This window comes from Beta vulgaris, chromosome 3 (genome assembly GCF_026745355.1).
Source record: "Beta vulgaris subsp. vulgaris cultivar EL10 chromosome 3, EL10.2, whole genome shotgun sequence".
Classification (NCBI taxonomy): domain Eukaryota; kingdom Viridiplantae; phylum Streptophyta; class Magnoliopsida; order Caryophyllales; family Amaranthaceae; genus Beta; species Beta vulgaris.
In genome coordinates, this window is record NC_079204.1 from 10,699,146 (window position 1) to 10,725,344 (window position 26,199).

Sequence of the window (26,199 nt, forward strand, 5' to 3'; positions counted from 1 at the left end):
CACCGGGTTTTTCCTGACAAGGTTTTTAATGAGGCAGTTGATTTTAAGCATATAAGGATACATAATAGTTATACTCTTTCCCTGGTTATGGATTTTTCCCACGGGATTTTTCCTAACAAAAATTCTTAATGAGACAACGTCTATTATGACTTATAAGTGGACATTCAAGGAGGAGTGTTGAGAAACAGTGGAATGAACAATTCCACTGTTTACATATGTGTGAAGTCCACTGTTCACATATGTGTGAAGTCCATATTTCCTGCGTGCATTTAATGCATGTCAGGTAATTTTCTTCCGTGTTGAAAACTTTACAATTGTGCACAATAGAAAACTTTGCTTATAAATACATCGATGTAAGAAATCAGTTTACACATCAATGCAATACAATACTCTCTGATATATTTACATAACTTCTCTCTCTATTTCTCACAACAAAAAGATGATTGACTAGCACCAAAAAATATTGATTGACTACTTAAGCTGCGAAAAGGTTTTAGCAAATGTGGGACATTTTGCTTTACAAATCCTAGCTCTTTTTAGCTCTTTCCTTCGTGAGTAATCAAATAATGAAACGCACATTCTCTGAAATCCAAGGCAAAGAGAAAGGAAGGCAAAAAGTAAACGCAATATTTAGTACTCCTTTCGTCACATGATATAATGTGTACTTCATTTTTGGTTAGTCAAACTTTAAAATATTTGATCAAATGTTCTCATTATCATATACAAAAACCTACTCATGAATGATCTTGTTAGATTCATCTCAACATGTACTTTCATAATATCAACTTTTTATATTTTTTATTAATACGAAATTGAAGATATTAAAGGTCAAAATTACGTTTTTGAGACCGTTTAAAAAAGAAACAAGCACTATATTATGAGACGGATGGAATATACGTTTTGATCTGTTTGGACTATTATGAGTTCAAAAGCAAAACTATAGATGTTCAAATAAATGAAAAAAAAAAAACTTAGCCAACCTTTATTATTTAATGCATATTTGAAGAAAGATACTCAAAATTTAAGCAAAGAAAGTAAACTAAAAGGTACTTGATTAAAATATCTAAGAGTGAAATTGTGTGAACCCCACCCTTTTATGTTTTTAGATTAGATTATTCAAGCTTCCAGAGTAGTGCACTCGTACCATGTGCTCAAGAGGATTAAGCCCCATCAATCACTTTTCAATATTCGTAGAATATAGGGCACAAGCACAACACAAATTTTAGATGGTGTATGAATCAATAATCCTTATTATTACTCCATAACATAAAACCATTTTATTTTTTTTGAAGGATATATAAAAACATATAGATGTCGACTAACCCAACTAATATAATTTTAAATATCGGCTTTAGGATCTTTTATTGAATTATGTTTATATTACTCATTCAGTCATTTATTTTTTTTTTTTATCCGGAAAGCCAATTAGGTAAAATCATTCAATTAGAGCTTTGTCCTCTACAACAAGCGGAAGAACATCCTCTACAACAACGGAAGAACATCCAAAGGATAATCATAGTCATATTTCAATATAGTTTAAAACATATCAATAAATTCAAAACTTTCTCGTGTTGTATTTTAAGTAAATTTAACTTATTAAAACGTATCTTTCCGTCCCATAATATAGTGCTTGTTTCTTTTTTACACGATCTCCAAGTCATAATTTTGACCTTTAATATCATCAATTCCGTATTAATAAAAAATATAAAAAGTCGATATTATGAAATTACACATCGAGACGAATCTAACAAGGCCCCACATGAATATGTTTTTTTATATATACAAATGAGAATATTCAGTCAAAGATTTTAAAATTTGACTCACCAAAAATAAAGTAAACACTATATTATGAGTGATAAAACGCTAGCAGCTAGCGTTTTAATTTGTCAATAGGAGGACTCAAAAGCAAATAGAGGAGTGGGAAGGAATTTGGCAGAGAAAAAAAAAAAGCTAGCATCCATGTGTCAACATGTAATTAGCACACATGTCATAATATTGTTTATCCAAAACAAATTACTTTTTGCAATTTTTAAACTTGTATATCTCAAGAAATATATTTTAGAAAAAAATATAAAATATACTAATATTCATATATTTTTATTCTCTACAAATAAACATCCATTTTGATATAATTTCATCATATATCAGTTTTAAAATTTATATCAGTTTTAATTACCTTACGTCAAACAAGTTTATTGTTATAAAGAACAAGTGTATTTTAACAAGCAACAAGTGTATTGTATGGGGAAACAAGTGTATGTTAACAAGAAACAAGTGTATGTTAACGAGAAACAGGTGTATTGTAATAATAAGAAACAAGTGTATGTTAACAAGAAACAAGTCTATGTTAACGAGAAACAGGTGTATTGTAATAATAAGAAACAAGTGTGTTATAAAAAACAATTGTATTTCAACACAAGTTTAAAAATTGCAAAAAGTAATTTGTTTTGGATAAACAATATTGTGACATGTGTGCTAATTACATGTTGACACATGGATGCTAGCTTTTTTTTTCTCTGCCAAATTCCTTCCCACTCCTCTATTTGCTTTTGAGTCCTCCTATTGACAAATTAAAACGCTAGCTGCTAGCGTTTTATCACAGCTCATATTATGAGATGGAAGGAGTATATTAATTTACTAGACCTGACATAAACCTTTTTTTTTCATAAACGAGTCGAAATAAAGTTTAGATACTTCAATAAAACTGAACTACCTTAGCAGCGTTGCGTTGCCCAACACAATAGTGTGTGGACGGTGTGTGGGCGGTGCTATTTGCCAAAACATGTGGGCAATTATATTTAAGTGTTAGCTTTATCGAATGAAAAGTTCTATAATTGGCAACCACTCCCAAAAACCAATAATGCCTTTTTGCTTCATTTATGTTCATTACGAATCATTATTATACAGAGAGCTGTGTAGTAGTGATGAAAACCACATACTTGGTTTTTTTTATTATTATTTTTCTTATGGCAAAAATGTCTATCAACATCTCAGAAGTTTATAATTACTCGTGTAATGATGGTCGCATTACAGATATTCACATCAACATTTATACAATATGATCACACAACGACCAACAGGTCTATCATATACAACAGGATTTACACTTAATAAATAAAAAAAGGCTCCTCTCTTTAAAAGTTGGTTCTATGTGATTTGAAGTAATTAAACCTGTTGTATACAATATGCTCAATTACGACTAGTGACCAAACTATGTGAGCAAGCATCAAGATCACAGTCCATATAGATTAAATGTATTAAAGTAGGATCAAAACTTAAAATCAGCTACCAGAACCATTCGTTCCTCGAATCCACAGCTTTTACATTAGCTGATACGAGAGGAAGAGCGCCATAGAGGGAAACAAAATCATTCAGGCATTTATGTCTCTTGCTACTGTGATCTTTCAAACTACTTATGCCAGATGATCCAATCTCGTATATCTTCCCTGCAAAGTGAAATTGTTCGGTTCAGGCCACAAATTTTGTGTGAAATTTTTATTCTGCATGCTGTAAGATAAGAAAGCTCGGACTCTCTTCTTTCTTCTAAAGACTGTACAATGGCAACAACCTAGAACAAAAGATGCTAGTAGAAGCCTGAGTGATAAGCCTGCATGGTTCGTTGATTCAAAGTCCATACTCCATACACAATGGCATATTATGGAGTTCCCGACAACATGGAGGCAAAATGGGGTTTTCTTGAATAGATAAGCGGTTTATAAAAGGAAAGAAAAGAGGATGTAGACTCTTGAGTCCACATCTTATAAAAGCCTCCTCAAGCCAAATCTTAAATACTTCTATTGAGTATGATTGCCTAAGTGCATACTGCATAGACAAAACATAATAGCAATATTACTCTTTACTCCAATGGCTCCACATATTTTACCAAAAGAGAAGAAATAAGTGGATCCAGAATTTTCATTCTTCAAGTGATTTATCCTATTAGGGGGATATGTTCATATGTATATATATGTATCCCATATCTGCTATATATGTATCCCATATCTGCTACCCAAATTCTATTTTGACGTTTTAAGAGACTCGAGTTTCCAGGATCATGCCAATAGTTCAAACTTTCAGTTCAAATATTCCTCTTAAGGAAAAAAGATCTACTAATGCTCTTGGAGGTTGACTAATAGAAGAAGCAAATGAAGAATGAGAAAGTATGTAGCAATTACTAAATGTAATGGAAACTCTCAATGGTAGAATACAAACCATACAGTCTGCAAGATGGCTAAATTCTCTTGGGAGCATACTTTAGCAAAAAGCAATGTGCTTCCAAGTCCATATGTGTGGCCCTGTTCAAAACGAATGTTTATTCTCCAAACTCTGTCCTCAACAGGATTGCCAGCTGAATCTCTGCTATGTATAACTAAAGCCTAAGGATAATCTATAGAAGTATAACCCATCCATCCCATGAGCCATGATAATGTCCTCTCTCTATCTTCGTATGACGTATTTGATGGTCTACTTTAGATGATAAATCGTACTTCCATTTGATTATCATCTTTCCTTGTTAACATTTATGGTAACCTATATTATTGGTCGAATTCTGTTTACATTTGGAAAGAACTACAAGGACATTCATTGTGGGATGGAAGGGGTAAACCCATAGGATCTTTGCTGAAGTTGAAAGACTAATATGGCCTTCTGACACATATCTATGCATGAAGTACACACCTGCTACATCTGAAGCTCTTATACTTTAAAAAGAAGTGGTGAATTTTCATAAGTTTCGGAAGCAGAATATAGAAAATGCACATCAATCTGGTTTCGGTTTCCAATAAATTAAAAGTTCTTGTAACTGGTAGATCATATATGAAATAAAGCAGTACTTACCTTTGACCCAAATGGGAGGAGCAGCTGTGGCGTTGGCAACAAGCAAGGACATGGCAATGTCTTCACAGTTCCTTTGATGGGAAAAATACATAGGAACTTAAAGAGGCGGAATTAAGTCATTGGAAAAAACCGAAAAAAGCCACAAGGAAAAGTATGTCATTGCCCAAACCTCTCATTTGTTACATAGTCACGGATGGATGCTGGCATCTGATAAGTATACAAATCAAGATACTTCCGATGAAAAAATGCTGCTTTTGACAAAACCATACTATAAGTGCCCATCCACCAAACAGACCACCATCCTCCATATTTATAAGATGCATGGGTATCCTTCTGTCAAAAAGAAAGATAAGCAATATGTAAAAAGACCATAAGCCTGAAGTAATAGTCCTTGACAATTGATATATAATCCTTAACATTGTTCGGATAAAAACGATGAATAGAAGATAGAGACAGATGGAGATGGGGAAGGATTTCCTTTCCATTCTCTTCCCTTCCCTTCCCTTCCCTTTTGCCATGAATATCCAAACGGAAGATAAATCCATTCCTTATTACCCTACGCAAACACATTCTTAGTTTTGCTCTTGGTCGCAAGGAGGCAATAAATCAAGTGTGAAATCCTCATTAATAACAGATCTGCGTCTTGTGCAATCAACGAAACAATAGACCCATGTCCTAAATTTATAATAGGAAGGTAACATTGAAACCAGGGTATTAGACAGTTTAAAACAGAGTAATGATCATAACTTTTGAGGATAAGGTCTTTAATAAGGCTTCCATAATCAGGTTTTGGTTTCTTTTTTTGCTTTGAAAGTTACTTGTTCTCTGGTTGAATTTTTCATTTCACATTTCAAGTAAAAAAAGTTTTCTTATCTACAAGGAAAAAAACAGACAAGCTCATGGAATTGGCATTTTGGTCATTGGAGTTTGGACACAAAATCTGAAAGCAAATATTATATCAGAATATTAGAAACACTAACTAGAACAACACTTATTCCACCAAAATACTGCTCAAAGAATAACATTCATATGTAATTTTGAGCTCATTTGTCGAGATATGATAAATATCTGACTGACTAGCATCTTGCAGGGGTAAAGGCGGTCCATGTACATGAGAGAATAAAGATAAAGTTGTCAGTCTAACAAAAGTTAACCTCAGAAAATGCCATGCTAACAAATACTATATTCATGCAACTCAAATAGTGTTCATACAACTACAAATAGTGTTCATGAAACTAGAATTAGTGTTTATGCAACTAACAAACAGTATTCATGAAATATAAATAGAGTGCACGTAACCCAACTAGAATGAAAAAGTAACGTTGTCAATCTAACAAAAAGTTGACCTCGAAAAATATGATATTAACAAATAGTGCTCCTGTAACTACAACTAGTGTTTATGCAATTACAAAATAGTGTTCATGAAATATAATTAGTGTTCATGCAACCCAAGCACCCAACTAGTATTTTCAAATATTCAGAAGTAATAAAAATCTGCGAAAAGAAACATTGTTTTTTCTTTTTAATATTGTCTTTTGTTACTTTTGTATTCCTTGCTAGATGTTAGTAAACATCTTTCAGTTAGATGTTTATCATTTCTGCATTATGTCAGTTTCCCAGAAAAGCTCCCCATTTGTGCAGAATTCAGATACTTGTGAGGCACATGGCAAAATTAGCTAAGGAAATAAAAATCAGGGACAACATTAGCTAAGTAGTTAATTTATCATTTTTCCTATCTGCAAAAAGAAATAATCTGGCAACCCTGAAACTTGTTTCTCTTTTTGTTTGGAATTTGGAGGGAGGGAAGAACATATAGATATATCAAGAGGTTTACCTTTTCATCCAGCAGGTGCATGCGAGGGACAAAACCCACCATTGCTGATGGAGCAGTTTGCCATACGGTGAAAGCAAAGTCTAGTGCTCCACAAGGTACGATGACATCATCATCAACGGAGAAAATTGCATCAGTCCTCAGGTCCTCAATTGGTTTGAATCTGTTGTTCAGATTATCCTTTTCATTCACATCAAACTTCAATTTGGGTTTATGCGCTGTTTTGGACTTCGCTATCACAATGTTGTCGATATATTCCTTTAAACTATTTGAGGGAGGATCATTCTCACTCCACACCACATGTATTGCATCAGTTCCATGACATGAAGCATAATGAGCAACAGACTGCTTTAGAAGATAGTTGCGCTTCCATGTGTTTATTAGTACAGTATATCCACCTCTATAAAGAAGAAAAACGGAGAAGGAAAAAATTAGAGAATTTTTTTTTCAATAAAAGTTATACCAAGAGAGTGGTTAGCTGGGAAGATAACAATGTCCAGAAAAAGTGGTTTCACATTTTCCCTTTGTTTGGTTGCAAATGGTGGGGAATAGTTTTCCCAAAGGTGGACAATAGTAGTTCTCCCATTGTTGGAAAACATTTTTATTACCTTCCTCTTTCGCTTCTCCAAACCATCCTCTCCCCCTCTATTTTCATTTTCTCTTTGCTCTCTAAGTTTTATTCTAAAATATCAAACAAAGGAAAACAATTTTACAATTCGGTTTTCCCTTGGAAAATATTTCTCATGGAAATTCATTCGCTGTTGAAAATGTTTCTTTGTCTAATCAAATATAGCCTAAGTGGAAAGTTACTGAAATCATAATGCTCCCTCCAATCTCTTTCCCCTTCAATATACCTAAGTTCTTCCCTCAAAAACTATTGCACTTTTTATGATCACCAGTCGAAGCTCAGGATCATACTTTAAGATAGCAGCGAACAGAACAACATAGTGCTGTTCTCCTCAAACTCCAATGCTATGGATAGTCTACCATCAAAACAAACTCATTTCATGACACGAAAACGCTAGAGTATTTCAACATTAGGCGGTCCAAGAAACAATCTTATGTTTCATAATAGAGGAACACTATACTAGCTGTCTCCCAAAAAGAAAAACATTCAACTATATCTCAATTCTCATGCCAGTGAGATCAATAATAACACATCCTCATCAAATAAACCTAATTACGGAGATTACAACATCAAATGCCTAATCAACAGGAAAACCGTAAACATTATTTTTTCCTTATTCGGCGATACTCCACCGGAAAACAACAACAAAACCGCAACTTTAAACAATACTCCCTCTGTTTCGAAATATAAGGCATTCACGCTTTACGAAAATTTGCTTTGACCACAAATATCTCTCAAATACGATAAATAAAAATTATACTGTTCGATTCGTCTTGAAAAATACTATAATAATATTATTTTTTAAATTTTTTTATCATCATAAATTGAGAGCAATTAACTATCAAAGTTCGACCTCGAACCTCGTGCGTGCCTTATATTGTGAAACGGAGGGAGTACTTATTATCTTATCATTGATACATTAGTTCATCAAATTTGGAAATGTTCATCCAATGCTGATAACCCTAGCAATAATTACCAATCTTAATATATCATACATCACACCACATCCCCATAACATCAAAGTTCTCAAATACTCAAATGCTCTAATCCAAGCTTAGTATCACTGATAACAAACAGATAATATAACGAAAAAAATAGAGATAATTTACCTAGAAGGTGCAAAAGAAGAAGAAAAGGAGTGAAGATTCCAGCCAAAAGTAAAAGAGAATCGGGAGAGGACAAAAACGACGCCGCATAATGCAGATAATACGAGAAGAAAGAGCTTGAGCTTAGTAATATGGCGGAGACGCCGGAAAATGTAAAAGCGATGTTGAAAAGGGCCTCTAATGGCGGCTTTTTCTTTCGCCGGAGAGTAAAATCCGCCGTTACTTTCACCATCTCTGATAGCAATTAGGTTTACTGTCGACATTTCCCGGCAACTATCCGGCGATCACTTGTTAACTTTTATTTTATTTTTTCCCGTTCGATCTGGCCAGTGATGAATTCTTGCGCGATTTTCAATGCAATCGGATTAGTCAATGTAGATGTTTGGAATAAAATTGGATAGAGAACAATTTTGAATTTTTTCCTTGGATAATGCAAAAGTGGGTTTTAATTCCCAAAATATGCCCAAAAATATTAAAATTCCCTGCGTACCGTCCACGTAGGACGGCACGCGAGAATTTTTTTTTTTAGTAAAACCGCTACTCGGAATACGGTTTATAAGTGTCGAGAATTTTTTTTTTTCAACTTAGATAAAACCGCTACTCGGAGTAGCGGTTTATAAATTAAAAAAAAAAAAAAAAAAAAAATTTCTTTTTTTTTTTTTTTTTTTTTTTTTTTTTTTTTTTTTTTTTTTATAAACCGCTACTCCGAGTAGCGGTTTATTATGAAAACTGATATCTGCTTACCATATTTTTGCGCAAGTAAACCGCTACTCAGAGTAGCGGTTTATATTTGTAAACCGCTACTCAGAGTAGCGGTTTTTATTTGTAAACCGCTACTCCGAGTAGCGGTTTATTTTAAAATTAAACCGCTACTCTGAGTAGCGGTTTCTGTGGGTTAAAACAAAAAAAAATAATTTTCTCGCGTGCCGTCCTACGTGGACGGTACGCAGGGAATTTTGATTTTTTTGGGCATATTTTGGGAATTAAAACCCACTTTTGCATTATTCAAGGAAAAAATTCGAACAATTTTATTTTCATCTAGAATTTAAATTGGTAAAGCAAAAGAAGGGAAGAAAGTGAGACAACATTTTTTTACTTTCCGTGGGGGAAACTTGAAAGTTTCATGAGAACACCAATAACCAATTTTCTTTATGGGAAATTATTAGAGGAGATCATTTTGGCCCGGCCCGACCCGCTTTTGGGCCGGGTTTTGGGAAGAATTTTTTGGTCCGTGAGTCGGGCTCGGCCCGGTCGTATTTTTTGGCTTTGGGCAAGCCAAAAACGACTTTTTAGTCTATTTTTTGGCCCGGTCCGTTTTGGCCCGCAAAAGCCCGCTAATTTAGGTCCGAATTAGCGGGATTTGGACACGAAAATTTGGCCCGAATTTTAGGCCCGGCCCGGCCAATGGGCAAAATTTTTTTGCCGCGGCCCGGCCCGGCCCATGATCACCTTTAGAAATTATCACGGTAACCCTCTACTATGCAATATTAGCTTTTTCTACGCACTATGCATGTAGTGATATTTTAGGCATAACTATTACTATATAAAGAAAAATAAAATTATAAGTACGTATCTACATTCACCTTCATTTGGTGAATAAGAAATATTTTAAATACTTACAAATAGTATCTAAAAACATTTTTAAAATAACTCTAAGTGATAAAATTGAATATCCAAGTAATGAAAAAACTTCATTCTTTTTGGAGTTTGTATTTGTTGTATATGAGTTGTCTTTGTAATGAGAATGCCATATATTTTTTATTTTATGTGGTATTAATTTTTGGTAAGTTCTTGATTACGAATTTTTTAGTTGAGTTGATCTAAATTTAATTTGATTGAATTTTTTTTATTGGCAAGTTTATGTGATTGACAATTATATAAGTTGATTGGGTTTAATAGAGATTTGGTTGAATTTTTTTTTGGTAAGTTTATGTGTGTAATGGTTTTATATTGTGGAGAGCTGAATATGTAAATTCAAAGGGGACATCATTGCTCCCCCCTTGGCTTATATAATAGAGATTTGTAATGATAAATCTTTTTATTCTTTCTTTCAAAATAACCTTATACTTAATAATATTACACGTGACATTAATGATGGCTAAACCATTAATTCAACCATTTAACCTCTTTACTACATAATCCAAGTTAATCCCAAACCCCCAAAACTACTACGTACCTAACCTATTGAAATCCCACCTCAACCATCTTTCTACAGAAAACACCATACCCTCCTCACTCTTTCCCCATGACTTTCTCTCTCTTCCTATCTCCCTTTCTCCTTCGCTGCTGCCTCCCATATCTCCACCGTCGTTGTATTCTCTCCCCTTTCACCGTGTTGTTGCTGGTTGACATTAATAGTGCCGCTACCGTTATTGCGCTGCTCTTTCGGTGAACAGCTAGCTTATCGGCATTGGTGCTACCCCCTATCTTTCTCTCTTGCTCGACTACTCTGTGTGTCCTGATCCTCTCTTTTCTCGCTCTTAGTCTGGTGGTTTTGAGTGGTTGCACGATGATTTTAGTGGTTGAAATAGGGTTTGGGTGGAGGGATCGATGATGGTTTTAAGGCTGAGTTGGGATTTCAATGGATCATATGGTTTCTGTGGATGGGATAGTGGTTCGGGGTTGAGGTTAACCTGGGTTAGATAAACCAATAACATTTACGGTTGAATTAAGGGTTTCACCATTATTAATGTCACGGTTGTATAATATTAATAAGTATAGGGTTATTTTGAAACTAAAAAAATAATTTATCATTGCAAATGTTCCATAGTACAAGGTTACCAATGGGAATTTCCCTTTCTTTATCGATACAACTTTTTCTCTACAATCTTTAATTTATTTATTTGACCATTATTTTTTGAAAAATTAATATTGTTTCAAAAATTAATGTCAATACAAGATACATCTTAAAAAAAAGGGTTGATATGTTTTTTTTTTTTTAAACATAGTGGATTTTGTGAGTCTTTATATATATTCTTAATGCTTATTAACATTGACCTTGGAAAATAGGTGGAACAACTGAATAAAGATTGAGGTAAACATTAGCTTAATGAATATTTTCAATTTCTACATCTTGGTTTTAGTTGGTCAAATTTATCAAAAGTAGCATGATATGTTGGATATATAGATTATAGAGAGAAGTTGATTGTTTTGTCGTATAAGAACGTTGTGTCACATAGTACCGTGTCAGTGATTTCAAAGTCGAGAGCAAAGCTCCTCTCGTTTAATGTTTTTGTCTAAAATCTAATTAGTGCTCCGTTAGAAATAAGGTCAAATAATAACTTTCGAGTTTGTTCCCTTGTGTGTGTGTGTTTTTTTTTTTTTGGTTGCTAAAAATGCCTCGTGTTGTAGGAATGCGAATCGAGTGGCTTGCATGCTACTTCATTATCAATCATGATACTATCATTGTTCACAATTGATTGTCTCAATAATTTGGTAATAATCCAATATAATTTTTATCATAAATCTTAGTGTATTATGCATTTGATATTATATTTTGTTCATTTCAAAGATTCCAATTAATTAAGTAGAATGGAAAGACTCCAAATAAGTTGAAAATAACCTTTAACTTTACCTATATATAACACCACAAACACGGGTGTAACTTTATTGCTTTATCGTGGATAATGAATATCATTGGCGTGTTAACAAAAGTTTCCACCTTAACCTTCTTCAAGTTTGCTTCACATTACCTCTCAAAATAACATACCTCGTAAAGATACTTGTGAAGTTGTCCTTGGTTTGTAGAGTCATATAGACAAAATGTTAAGCTTGTCCTTCAATTCTATTAGCTAAAACCTAGGCAAGCAGAAACCAAAAAAAACAAAAAAAAAAAAAACAAAAAGAGTTGCAAACTTCCATTGTTTATTTATCTGATCGGTAAATAATGGCATCTTCAATAATTCTGATCTAACGTGTTTAATATAGCAACAACAACTACCCAATATCCTATCAAAATAAGAGTTGTTAAAGATTACACGAGTTCATCGGTTAATTCTGGCTACAAATTGGACAAGTGGAAAATACTCCACCTTGTACGGAGATGGAAAACACATTTAATCCATCTATTATTACCTCCGACAGAACAACTCAAAAGATAAAAAAGTATCCTTAATTTCTTCATGCGTGTACCAAATTCAAGTAATACTTATACAAATAAAAAATCCCTTGAGATATCTCAATAATGCAAAAATCAAGTTGTAACAACTTAGAATAGCATAACAAATTAAACAATGACAATAACCCAATATTAATAGTGTCAAAACAAACTTCAAGAAAAAGTTCAAACATATCCCATTATACATTACCACTAACTAGTCATCAAAGACTATACTACTATGTCAGTGAAGGAGCTATTTGCTCCCAAATCTATTCAAAACCCAACTACCATTCATGTCAGTACACCTTCCTCCTGTAGAAACTAACATGTCCAGCCCTTAATCTTATTAGATGAAAACAAATACTCTATTCATTCTCAATAACGATGAAATGATTTCATAATAGAACTTAAATAAGGCTAATTCAAGAAAATACCATGAAAAAGATAAAAAGGGGGCAAATTTACCTTATATTCCCAACCTTTTATTATCCCAAATTCCCAACTCAATCTCAAGATGTTCGTTTATCCTCCAAACTCAAATTGATGGCAACCATGTTAACACTACAGGACTTCTTACTCTATGAACTCCATTTTTCCACACCAAGTACCCATTTTCTAGTCTTGGCTGCCTCGAAACCGTCTTAAAGGTAACTTTGTATGATAACTTTTGATTCATCTTGGTGAAATTTAGCACCTTTGGTTCAATCAACACCTTAGCCCCTTTAAATGGTGTGACTCGAACACGGTAACTCGATACAGGTTGACCCACATTTGTGACCGTCCTTTGAAGGGTTATACTAGAGATGCTCACATTTGAAGGAAACAGAACTGATAATGCAGGGTAATTCAAGTCTCCTGCCTTAAGAATAGTGTTACGGCAAGCCATTTTACCACCCTTTGAGAAAACTTTGAGTTGGAGGGGAGTTGGTTTTTGGGTACAAAGGAAATCAAAGTACTGTTGAGGTGTGATGTCGTAGACCAAACCCGGGTTGAGAGCCCTAACTGGGTCTATATGACCTGCCCCATGATCAAAGGGGCTCGAGGATGACTCTGTAGCAGCATCGATTATAGGTCTTTTACTATTGTCATGGATATAAGCTGTAGTCATCAAAGCAGACTTAATAGCAGCAGGACTCCAACTAGGGTGTACGGCCTTGATCAAGGCCGCCACCCCACTAACATGAGGGCACGACATTGACGTGCCTGATAGTATGTTAAACTTGACTCTTCGTTGATCGGCTGACACACTTGAGGGCCCTGTACTACCTGTCCATGCTGCAAGGATGTTCACACCAGGAGCGACTACATCGGGTTTAAGGACTTCTAAAGATAGGATGTTGGGTCCCCTGGAGGAAAATGCCGCTACTATAGGGGATGGTTTGATGCCCACTTTTGTACCAAGGAATGACATTGTTGCTGTGGGATTTGGACTTGTCATTGCATAACGCTTTATGATATTTCCTTCCCTTTCTCCAACTGCAACAGCCGGGAGGAGGTGGCAGTCAGCTACTAACTCCTCCCCATTGGCCTCAGTGTTGGCTAGGATCATGCCTACTCCTCCGGCTTCTTTCACTACTTGGCCCTTTTGAACGCGAGGGTTAATGCCACGAGCCCACGATCACATATTACAATCTTTCCCTGAACTTTCCGTCGATCAAGAGTACCTTTTGAACCATGAAAAGGATGAATCATGTTAACATTGGTAGTTACTAGTTAGATATTTCTATCATACAGTGAATTCACTTGCATTCTTGGTCATTTGTTTATCTTGCTTAGGCTAGTATACTAAGTTCAAAACGCCATTTTTCTTGTTGAGTAACAAATCATTCAAAATGTGATTTTAATAAGGATTGGTCTATCAAACAATATTTCCACTACGTTTATTTGGTAAGCATCAGTAGATTCAATAACTGCTAATCTTAGACAGCTGAATCATGTGACATATCATCTTATTCAATAACTACAAATATCTGTAGAACATTAAATTTTCCATCTACCACTAGCATATGCATCATTATTCTCATTTCACCTACATAATAATTAATCAAATTGATATATCTTTCAAGTATATTTGATATTCTATACTCATACTTCCACTAATTAAACCATTTTATTAAGCAAGTATACATATTGAATTATTGATTATATGCATAAATTGCAAGCAGTATAAAATATCCTCCATATATGAATTCAAACACCACATAACATGTAATGTAAGCATACCTTCCAAGCAAAACGAATCCAGATCCAGGTTTGTTGAGTTACTCCCCAAATACACAACCGGATAAAATTTTTCAGTAGACAATTTCATCCTCCCTTTATAAATAGACACCCCAGTAAATGACTTACCACTCCCAAGCCTAACATTAGCTGGGAAATTCCTATCCAACGTACTCGCCCCTACAGTGGCAACCCACGGTGCAACATTCGTTAAACTAACCGGCTCAGGCCCACCATTACCCGCCGAACACGAAACAAATACACCCTTCTCCATAGCTCCAAATGTAGCTACTGATAGGCTATCACGGAAGTAAGACGACACTCCACCTCCTAATGAGATGGAGAGTACGTCCACTCCATCCGTGATAGCCTGGTCGACCGCTGACAAGATGTCTGAACTGAAACATCCGCCAGTCCAGCACACCTTGTAAGCGGCGACCCGGGCCCGAGGGTACATCCCTCGGGCCGTGCCTGGCGCGTAGCCTAGTAGGCTCGCGCCATGCACTAGGGACCCGGCCACGGTCCCAGCTGTATGGGACCCGTGGCCGTCCTGGTCCCTAGGAGACTTATACTCCATATCTTCATTAATTTTTCCCGTAGCAGCTTCATACCCACGATAAAACACACGGGCTCCTACAATCTTTTTATTGCAGTGTCGGGCCGGGTCGAAACCACGACCCCGCTCACACGCCCCCTTCCACCGGGCCGGAATCGGGCCGAGTCCAGAGTCGTTGAAGCTCGGGCTCTCGGGCCATATCCCGGTATCCAGCACCCCGACGACGACGTCGTAGTGCCGGGCCTGGGTCCGGGTTCGGGCCTTATCTAGGAACACCTCCTCACGGTTTAAGCCCAAGAACATTGGGCTTCTGGTAGTGTGGAGATGGTACACTGTCTCTGGAAATAAGGTGACCACACCATGATGTTGGCCCAACTTTGAAGCCTCTTCTTCAGTGAGTTGGGCCGCAAGCCCGTGAAAAGCATTCTTGTATGTATACATGATTCTTTGTTCTGCATTATTGTTAGTAGTAGTAAAATTTTGTGTTACGACAGAGTTAATTTTAGAGGAGTACCAATCAAGATGATTATTAAAAACTAATGGCATAGCTGAATTATCCATTTGAACAATGTAGGTGTTTTTCGTAGAAGTTGATGAAAAAGAAAAGGATAAAAGGGAACATAAAATAATGAAGATTATGAAATTCCATTTCACTAATAATAATTTGGTGGTTTCCATATTTTCTTTTTTGGGTTTTTCTCAGGGTAGAAGAAAGAAAAGAGAAAATTTTAGAATTTTGGTGAGTTTGATTATAAGGTGGGGTGATCGAAGAAGGTCTGATAAGTGTCATCATCTTGTATTCTTGTGCATGTAATAAAAGAGGGTAGTTGATGTAATGAATGCAAAAGAGTGGCAAAAGAACAGGGCTAAAAAGAGGTAGATAGGGGTAGATTAAATTGAAGTGAGGTGGTGGAATTTAATTTAGATGGCAAAATCTGGTCCCTTTAGAAGTTATTTCATGTAGTTGTATTATAGAAGCACTGATTCCTCTGTCTAGGAAACTGTGTTACCAGTACCACCAGACAGGAAAAAAATTAATTCCAAAGATGAAAATAAACAGCGCTACTAATTACTTTATATCTTAGCTCATGTGGATACTATAGTCTATAGTACTAGGTACTAGCCTACTGGCTCATATCAAAGACTAACAATTACAGCTCGTTTGGTTAGTGGTACTAAATGGTGATAATGATAATGATTTTTAGTGCAAATTTGTCAACATTGCAACCTTAATTTCATGCTCAACTTTATCCGAAATGCTCGAAAATTTTGACTCTCTCTATCAATAATTCATAAAGGGAGAAGTTCTAATGGATCGGAGTAGCTGATTCGCTTGCAAAACAAGAGCTGAAGAGAAGTGATGAATTTATGGCTTGGTGTTAACTCACCTTTGAAGCCCTCGACATTTCATGTCTAGTTCCTTTGTGTTGGTGTTTGATAGGTCCTTCACTCCTTCTCTATCTTCTACTTAATGTACTGAACTTTGATTCTTTATACTTTGGTCTTTGAGCCTTAATAAAATCAAATCCAAAATTATAAATAAAAAATGAAACAGCCATAAAATTACCTATGGATGTCTTAAAAAAACTCTAAACTGTGTTTACCTTTCATCTTCCATAAATGTCTTTTATATATTATTACCAAAATTGTCATTTTTGAGAGGGCTTCCACCTTCCCCCAGCCACACTAGCTCTTTGCCATAGAAATTACACAAGCTAAGTTAGCTAGCTAAGGCATGCGTGGGGCATGAGACAATAGCCATAACATAAGCAACGACTTTGTTATTTTGCCATATTTTTCATCATCTCTTACTATCATGTCAACTCTTGTCCTATTTTTCCTGTTATTCGTTGTTTGGCTCCGCAGTCAGCTCAAAGACACTACATGAGTTGAGGCCACATAGTACATGAATGCAGAATACACGATCCATCCCAATTGAATTCGCTTGTTGCTAGTTGCTACTCAAAACTGTCAAACAGAACACATGCATATATTTAAAGTAAAATTGGCTTCAACATCCTAGACTATAGCAGAGGTGTAACAAACACCCTCAACTAAGATTTACAGTCAAACCACCCCAAGTACGGACCTGGGTACACTCAGTACCATAAATGAGGTAGTGACTGAAATTCTCACCGACGATGGGAGATTTTTATTTTTTTTATTATTTCCATTTTTCCTGCTTTTCTCATTTTCTTCTTGTTTACACATTCTCATTTTCTCTCTCCTCATGTCTTATTGCAAGGAAGCACAACTTCCCTTTCTGATAGAATATTATTCCTAATAATATTCTGTGATGTACATAAATCAAGGTTATAATGTTGTAATCCCTTGTAATTAGCTAAGTAGTTATTTACTTCCTAAATTATAGACATAACTTGTATATTTTCAGTTTATGTGAATAATGAAGATTAAGAAAAGATTTCATGGTATCAATTTCTTCCTAGGGGCCTTTCTTTTCTTCTTCTCTCTCATCTCCTCTCAAACATCCGTTGCCCCTATCTTTTACCAGCACCGCCTCTCTGTCTCGGCCGCCCGTCACTTCGCCGCCATGTCTGCCGGCAAGTCTTCTTTCCACCCTGCCCTTGTGGTTTCAAATATTCGAAATCATATCACCGTTACTCTCACTATGGAGAACGTTCAATATTCCACCTGGGCGGAATTATTTAAAATTCACGCTCGCTCCCACAAAGTCCTCCACCATATTATCCCACCGGAAAAAGGGAAAGAGACGGTTCCCTCCACGGATGAAGAACGAGAGTTGTGGTCTACTCTCGATGCTATGGTCCTCTAATGGATATACGCCACTATTTTCGATGATCTTTTACACACCATTATTGAGCCCGATTCCACGGCCATGGCTGTGTGGGATCGTTTGAGGGATATATTCCAAGACAATAAACATTCTAGGGCTGTTACTCTTGAACAAGAGTTTTCTTCTACCCATATGGAGGATTTCCCAAATGCCTCCTCGTATTGTCAACACCTTAAGACCTTATCGGATCAACTAAAGAACGTGGGAGCCCCGGTTTCCAAAAATAGGCTTGTTCTCCAAATGGTTTCCGGCCTCTCGGAAGCCTACAATCAAGTGGCTACTCTAATCCGTCAAAGTGACCCTCTACCATCCTTTTACCAAGCCCGCTCAATGCTTACACTTGAAGAAGCGGGCCTTGCAAAGAAAATATCCACGGGAGCCGCCTTGGTGGCTCGTGAATCTGACGACATTCCGCCGGAAAATGTTACTGCCCGACCAAATTCTCACAGTGGGCGTCCAACTGGGAAAACTCGGCCAAATAATGTAAATCATGGACGAAATAAAAATTCTGGCCATGGTGGTGGCCGGAATGGTGGTCGCGGTGGTCGGCCGTCCGGGGGTGGTGGTGGCCGGAACTCCGGCACCGGTGGTGGTGGTCGCGGTCACCACGGTGATTATGGTGGGGCACGGCAGCCTCCTACTGCATTTCCGTGGCCATGGGGATGGGGTCAAGGAGCTTGGGTCCTCCCTCCTTCCCCATACCCCACGTATCCTTGGGCCAGGCCCATATCGCATTCTCATCCTGCTGGACCAGCAGGGGTTCTGGGCTCAAGGCCCCCTCACCAACAAGCACAGCAGGCTTATGTTGCTGCCCCAAGTTCCTCAGCTTCTATTTCTCACCCAACGGACCTTGACACAACCATGTACACTCTTGGGCTCAATCCTCCTGACCCAAACTGGTACATGGACACTGGAGCTACTTCCCACATGACTTTCACTCAAGGTACTCTCTCTCCCTATTTTAATTTGAGCAATTCTCGTGGTATAATTGTTGGTAATGGTAATTCTATTCCTGTTCATGGTTATGGAGACACTCATTTACCTTCCCCTCATTCCTCATTAACCCTCAAAAATGTCCTTCATGCTCCCCAACTAGTCAAAAATTTAGTTTCTGTTCGCAAATTTACCACTGATAACTCTGTGTCTGTGGAATTTGATCCGTTTGGGTTTTCTCTGAAGGATTTACAAACGGGGAGACGCCTAATGAGATGTGAGAGTCGAGGGGCTCTTTATCCTCTTTCTACCACCATTGCTTCACCTCATTCAGATTTTGTTGCTTTGGCCTCTTCCACTTGGCATGAGCGTTTGGGTCATCCGGGAGCTCCTATTTTAGCTACATTTAGAAATAATAAATTGATTGCTTGTAATTAGTCTAGTAGCTCAACTTCTTGTTATTCTTGTCCTCTTGGAAAACTTGTTAAGTTACCTTTTGTTGCTTCTACTTCATGCACTTTTATGCCATTTGATATTATCCATGCTGATATTTGGACTTCACCTGTTTTGAGTTCATTAGGCCATAGATATTATGTACATCACAGAATATTAATAGGAATAATATTCTATCACTTTCCATCTTTGTTTTCGTGTCACCTTCATCTTAAGCCATAGTTGCTCTCGTCGTGTCTTCACCAGTGAGAAGGAAAACAAAAAGGGGGAAATATAAAAATTAAGAATCTCCTGTCGTCGGTGAGAATTTCGATCACCTACCTCATTTATGGTGCGGAGTGCACCAAGGTCCTTACATTGGGGTATTTTGGCTATAAGTCTTAGTTGGAGGTGTTTGGTGCACCCACATTATAGTTCAAGGTATTTAGGTCAATTTTGCCTATATTTGAAGGATATAGCCAAAGGACTTGCGTTCATTATACACCTCGGTGTAGGAGTATTCATGGGTGGTTAACCGTCCCAAAATAACATTTCGATTCGGTAACCGAAAGTTTCAGTTCGCTCTTTTTTGCGAACCGTAACCGTTTAAATTGGTTACCGCTTAAGAGGTTAACCAATTTTTCGGTGCGGTTTTTCGGTTAACCGTTATTTAATTTATACTATTATGTTTTACTTAATGTACTATATATTTTCTTTTTTTTGTGCATAAATTTTAATATATATACTATAATATAAAATGTATTATAAAGTGGATAATAAATCCATTGAAAATTATAACTAACATTAATAATTCACTTCATTTTCTAATTATAGTTTTTATATTAGTACTAGAGTTTCTAAGTAATTACATACTTACTCTAATTGTTGTAACTTAGAAACAAATATTAAAATTAATGTAATTGTTTGAAAATATTTCACAACAATTAAATAGAGAAAAAAAAATTTGGTATTTCGGTGAACCGTTCACTCAAAAATCACAATCGTAACCGTATCGTTGAACTGTGAATTTTATCGGTTCGGTAACCGTACCGTTTAACCGTGAACTTTATCAGTTTGCTAACCGTACCATTGAAACTTTTTTATTGTTACAAATAACTACCCATTTAGACCGATTTTTCGTTACGGCTTTTTGGTTTCGATTTTTTATGAACACCCCTACCCGGGTGTGCCATGTGCATGGTACACCCTTGTACTTCCTGCTTTTCTTTCTACTTTTACACTATTCATAAACTCTACTTGGTTTATCTTCGGTATAGTTAAGGAAAAACATGTCCACGTTGGGTCTTTTTAGATTCCTCTAAATGTATATTTTTCGAATATCTCCTATTTATAATTTTTAATTATCGTTAGTTAAAGATATTAGTAGTTGAAGTTATGCATTGACAAGCGTAAAAGTCAAACAGTTACAAGTTAAAAAAAAACAGAGTAAGTATGTAATAAAAATCGTACCTTTTAGTAGTCCAAATAAATTCATGCCACCCCATAGAGTTAGTAAGTTGTACTAATTTTGACTTTTCATCTTCCCAAATAAAACTATAACTAGTCGTTGGGTCCAAACCCTCGAATGACGCCTGTAATAATACAATTGTTTGGGTTAGCAATTGATATTTTGTCACAAGTAAAAGTTATAGCTTAGGAATAAATGAGCATCAGCTATATGTTAGCCTTATTGGTATGAGCTTCATATTTTCTATACAAGGTCGTAGGTTCAAATTCTATAATAATGGTACTTTTTCAAATGTAAGGTAAGAGATTTTCCATGACAGAGAAAGGCCATGTGATGGACATGACCGCATAGTCAATTGTTTTGTATTGGCTAGTAAAAAAAAAAGGTAAAATCGAACATCATAAACTAACAAGTAGGTAGAAAATTTGAACATTAGAAACGAAAATGGCACTAGTGGAAAAAAGTCCATTTGATGCGGTCGAAATCGGATTTACTGATGCGGTTTTGATCCGCATCGAGTAGGCTCGCATCAGATCCAAAATATTTACTTATGTGGTCCAAAATCGCATCAGTTAATGATTTACTAATGCGATTTTTCCTTAAAATCGCATCCGTGAATCATATTAACTGATGCGGTTCTACATAAGAACTGCATCAGATTGTGTAAATTAATGTCTAAAAAAAAAAGTGCAGACATGCAAGCTGCAGGTCTGCACTTCGCCACGTCCAAAATTATAATTCTACTTGAAAACAATCCATTATTAGCTACATATATACATAGAAACAATATATATATATATATATATATATATTAGGGTTTAGGGTTTCGGGTTTAGCGTTCAGGGTTTAGGGTTAGGAGTGAGGAGGGAGTCTTGGGCCAAATTGAGCGAAAAAAGTAGCAAAAATTTGATGCGGTCCACAAACCACATCAGATTTTAAAAAACTGCATCAGTTTATTTAATCCGATGCGGTCCACTGTGCTTCGCTATTGTTGCTACAGTCCTAAGAGCCATCTATACAAATGATCATTTGAGGTTGAGCAAACGAATGTCTACCAATGTCAATCACCAGAAATCTTGGAGGGGCGACTTCCCTAGTAACCGGAGAAGCCATGTATGCCATCACTAGTTGGCTCAAGAAAATCTGATGTTGCTTTATAGCATTGTGCACAAGGACTTGCAAGCCTTCCATAATAGTGGCTCGAATCTAACGGAACACTTGATTGTTGCGGGTAAGCTAGAAAGCCCAATAAAACGAGCTAAAAAGTGGGACTATTCATACCTTCTTTGTCCCGGAAGTCCATAACTTGAGACAAAAAAGGAAGAGAAGGATCACTCCCCAAGTTGTAGCTACCCAGGTGCTTGACCCAGGCCTCAGAAGCAAGAGGACACAACCTAAAACGATGTTGGGTAGACTCCACCTCATATAAGCATATGGGGCAAATATCATCGTCACCAATCCTGCGCCGGAATAGGTTATCTTTGGTGGCGATACTGTTATGCCAAAGTTTTCAAAGAAAAAGCTTCCATTTTGGCATGATGTTCAAACTCCAAATAATGTGGAGAAATGCAGTTGCAGAGGAGTTGTCGTGCTACAAATTTCGTTTTGTTGTTGTTAAATGAAAAGGCATAACCAATTTTAGTAGAATATTCTCCACACTTGGTCATAGCCCAATAAAGCTTATCCGGGGTTGGGGAACTATTGGGAAGTTCCATGGCAAGGGTATGCCTTGCACCAGTAGCCGTAAAAACTTGTGAACTTTGAGAACGTTCCAACCACCATTGTTGGGTAGAATAAAATCTCGTACCCGTAACGAAGCCGCAATATGGAGGGGATGTCAATCATGTCATCCCTAAGGAGTGGCATATGATCCTTGAACCATCGATCCTCAATTGCAACAATATTGATGCTATTACCAATCTTCCAAACACAATTTTGTCTGAGGGTTGTTACCGCATGTTGAAGCCCTCTTACCCACCAAGAAAAATAGTGAGAGGAGGATGTGGTGCGAGTAGTATTATGAGACCACCTGATGTTATAAACTCTGGAAGCGAGGAGCTGTGGATGTTGTTGTAAACGCCAAACCCTCTTCATCAATAGCGCCTCATTAAAAGCCCCAATGCTACGAATCCCTAAACCTCCACATCCTCTAAGCATGTGAATAACTTGCTTCTTCCGCCAATGTATGCCCTTAACCCCTTAGCATGCGAGTTAAGCCAGAAAAACCACATCAACATACTATCAATCTTATTTACTATAGTGCCAGGAATGCGGAACACAACCAGATGGTGCATAATGGTGGCTACTAAGATAGGTGTAAAATGTTGCACTTTCGCATCCTGTTTATCAACAGAGACACTAAGATAAACACCCATACCTTTGAATGATATTTAGCGAATACGTGAGATGCATGATTATACAATGAGTCTAATCTCTTATGTTTTGATTTCTCCATTGTTCTCAAATTTTAATCAAAATCAACATCAATGTACTCTATTTTTTTTAAGGTAAGATAAAGATCAATGGCAAGTGTGGGGGAGGGGGAATTATGAGGATCCACTTTACATAAGAAAAAAGAATTGAACCCTTACCACAAGGATGGAAGAAGGGCCTTCAACCAACTAAATTAACCTTGATGTTATACTTAACTTTGATTTTTACCTCTCCATCTCATTGATATATCATGTCTTTCAATTTTAATATGACTTGGTGCATTCGATGTTTCTTGTGAATTTTCTTATCTAATTTGTTTTCTGTTCAAGGACTTTAGATTATTTTTTTTTCATGATCATACAAAGAAATAAAAATAAAATGTGGGAGTATTAAGTACTACTATATATTATGTGAATAAAGTTCCAATACAACATTGCTCGTAGGATGGGCCTACAACCTCGGGGAAGTCCACCTTTTCCTTTTGGGGCTGCCAAGCATCAATTGAAGCTTCTTTTAACAGTTTCGATCTTTTTGAAATTCTGGCCTCTAACATTGTTCAAGACTTCAAGAAGGAAAATGAGGGAAGTAAAAAGACAGCAAAAATCGTCGACAGCAGGGTTCGAACCTGCGCGCGCGAAGCCCAACAGATTTCAAGTCTGTCTCCTTAACCACTCGGACATATCGACATATTTGTTTAAATTGCCAAACTTCAAAGACTATGAAAGTTTGCATCTCGATTTCAACTCATTGCAAATTATTGAAATCTCAAATTATTACTCTCTACCCCTAAAAGCTTTTCTCAGTTTACTATAGTCTGCTCTTAAAAAATTACCTTATTTTCTTTTAAGGTGAGATGATCCCCTACAATCTCTCCCTTTCTTCTACTAGTCGATACACTACAATACAAAATTATACACACATTCAACACAACATCTAATAGAGTAGAAAAATGGGAATAGGCAGATCTTAGCGGAGTGAGCATCAAAAATAAAGTTGTAATGTTATTTTCGCATAATTAAAATACACTTGTAATTTGGAACACTTGACTTTTCATGATTTTCAACACACATTTTTTTTAACCTTCAGCTTCTATCGTTGATAAAAGAAATGTGTTAATTTCACTTTCTTCAATGCAAATCTTTGAGACATGAATGACTTCAATTATGTATCACTAGACTGATGTTGGATCCTCTAAAAAAAAAAAAGACTGATGTTGGATAATACTTTAAAAATAAGGGTTGAATACAAATTGAACAACTTAATTCATGATAATGTATTTTTTAATTTATATATTAATTCAATAGTATGGCCAAACTTTGCAAAGTTATTGTAGATACATAAATTTGTCTCCCCTTTTAGTATCTGATGATGAAACATACAGTCGACCTACTTGATCTAGACCGAAGAGGAGCAATCAAAAGCTTAAGCCTAAAACCTTTTTGAGTCAAAATATATTTGAAAGTCCATTTTCCAAGCCTAGTTAATTATTCATGATAATTAATTGAATTTTAAAATGAATAAATAATTAAATTATTTTCATAAAATCAAATTTTATGATTTAAATCCATTATTCAACGATAATAATAGATAAAAAATAAGTCAAAACGGTTATTTAAAATAAAAACTGAGCTTTGACAAAGAGGCAAAAATGCACTGCACGCAAGGACAGTGCGCTTGGTACGACGGTCTTGCATTTTATGTGAGGCAGTTGTTTGGCACGCGATATGCCTACACCAGGCACATGCTAGATGTGTCAGGCACGCTGAGCCTGTGTGGAGCATAAGCTTCTTTTTATCCCGCAACTTATGTTTTCCAAAACTTGGTCGTATTTTGCATTATAAATACACCGTTTTCAATCGTATTTTCTCACAGACTTTTACATATACTTCAACATATATAAACACTCCAAAACCTCTTTCAAATACATCTAAACTATAACACCTCTAGGTGTTCAAGAGCCCACTAGTAGATATTGTCCTCTTTGGGTCCTACTCCGCAAGAATTTGCTTTGGTGCAAGACCGAAATCCTATCCAAAATGCCTCTACTAGTTTGAGGTGTCCACACCTATATAAAAGAAGGCTTTGTTCTTCTCAACTTCCGACGATGTGGGATAGCCAAGAGTTTAAGCACGCACCTTCTCCCTTCCTTTAAAGAGTCTGCAGCCCCGTAGGCGTTATAGGACACTAGAATAGGCCCTGGCTCTAATACCATCTTTAACATCCCTAGCTGTACTCCTAAACCATATCTCTATTATATAAGCTAGTGGGGAAGCTATAGTGTCCCCTTTTGAAAATACTTATATACCCTTAATCTAACAAAAAATAATAAAGAAAAGATTTTCTCAATTCTTTCCTTATTTGCAAATATGGGTAGTAAAGAAAGTTTTACATTACCAAAAAGAAATATATAAAAATGTGTAAAAAGAGAAAACTCACAATTGAAAATATAAATTGATGACTAAATCAATTTTCAAACAATTATTAAAAAAAAAAGATTTGCAAGATTCCTACTATCTAAACTCTCAGTTGAAATAACAATTTCAAATAACATGTATTAACAAACCATAAAAGAATTAAGAAACTAAACTAGAGAATATTCATTTTTTAAATTTTTTGAGGAGCACAATCAATTGTGATAATAAATAACTAAAGACATAAACATACATCATCAGATAATATCAATTTATAATTTTTTTTATTGAAATACTACTCACCATAGTATGCCTAAAAACCTATATTATCCAATGAAATTAAATTGAACTACTACTCATAAAATACGCATATAAAATATATGTATTTTAAATAAATAAATAACATAACTTAGATTGTTGTTTAAAAGGAG

General features: G+C 36.0%; 2 protein-coding genes and 1 non-coding gene across 3 annotated transcripts; all 3 read right to left on the reverse strand.

Annotated features, from left to right (window-relative positions):
- Positions 1-2,978: 2,978 nt before the first annotated feature.
- On the reverse strand, positions 2,979-8,830 carry LOC104906578 (glycosylinositol phosphorylceramide mannosyl transferase 1). The gene is made up of 5 exons (XM_010695348.4): positions 8,405-8,830; positions 6,671-7,067; positions 5,006-5,169; positions 4,837-4,907; positions 2,979-3,446 (listed from the first exon to the last, which is right to left on the reverse strand). Exons 1-5 carry the CDS (start codon positions 8,662-8,664, stop codon positions 3,286-3,288), a joined length of 1,053 nt encoding a protein of 350 aa, XP_010693650.2. The 5' UTR covers positions 8,665-8,830; the 3' UTR covers positions 2,979-3,285.
- A 3,784-nt stretch (positions 8,831-12,614) lies between these two features.
- Positions 12,615-16,130, reverse strand: LOC104906579 (subtilisin-like protease SBT1.3). Its single transcript, XM_010695349.4, is given in 3 exon segments — positions 12,615-14,109; positions 14,112-14,164; positions 14,724-16,130. Coding segments are annotated over 3 exon segments (2,358 nt in total). The 5' UTR covers positions 15,955-16,130; the 3' UTR covers positions 12,615-13,035.
- A 7,831-nt stretch (positions 16,131-23,961) lies between these two features.
- TRNAS-UGA (transfer RNA serine (anticodon UGA)) lies at positions 23,962-24,043 on the reverse strand. Its single transcript has one exon. It is a non-coding gene; the product is annotated as a tRNA-Ser (tRNA).
- Between the last annotated feature and the right edge of the window lie 2,156 nt (positions 24,044-26,199).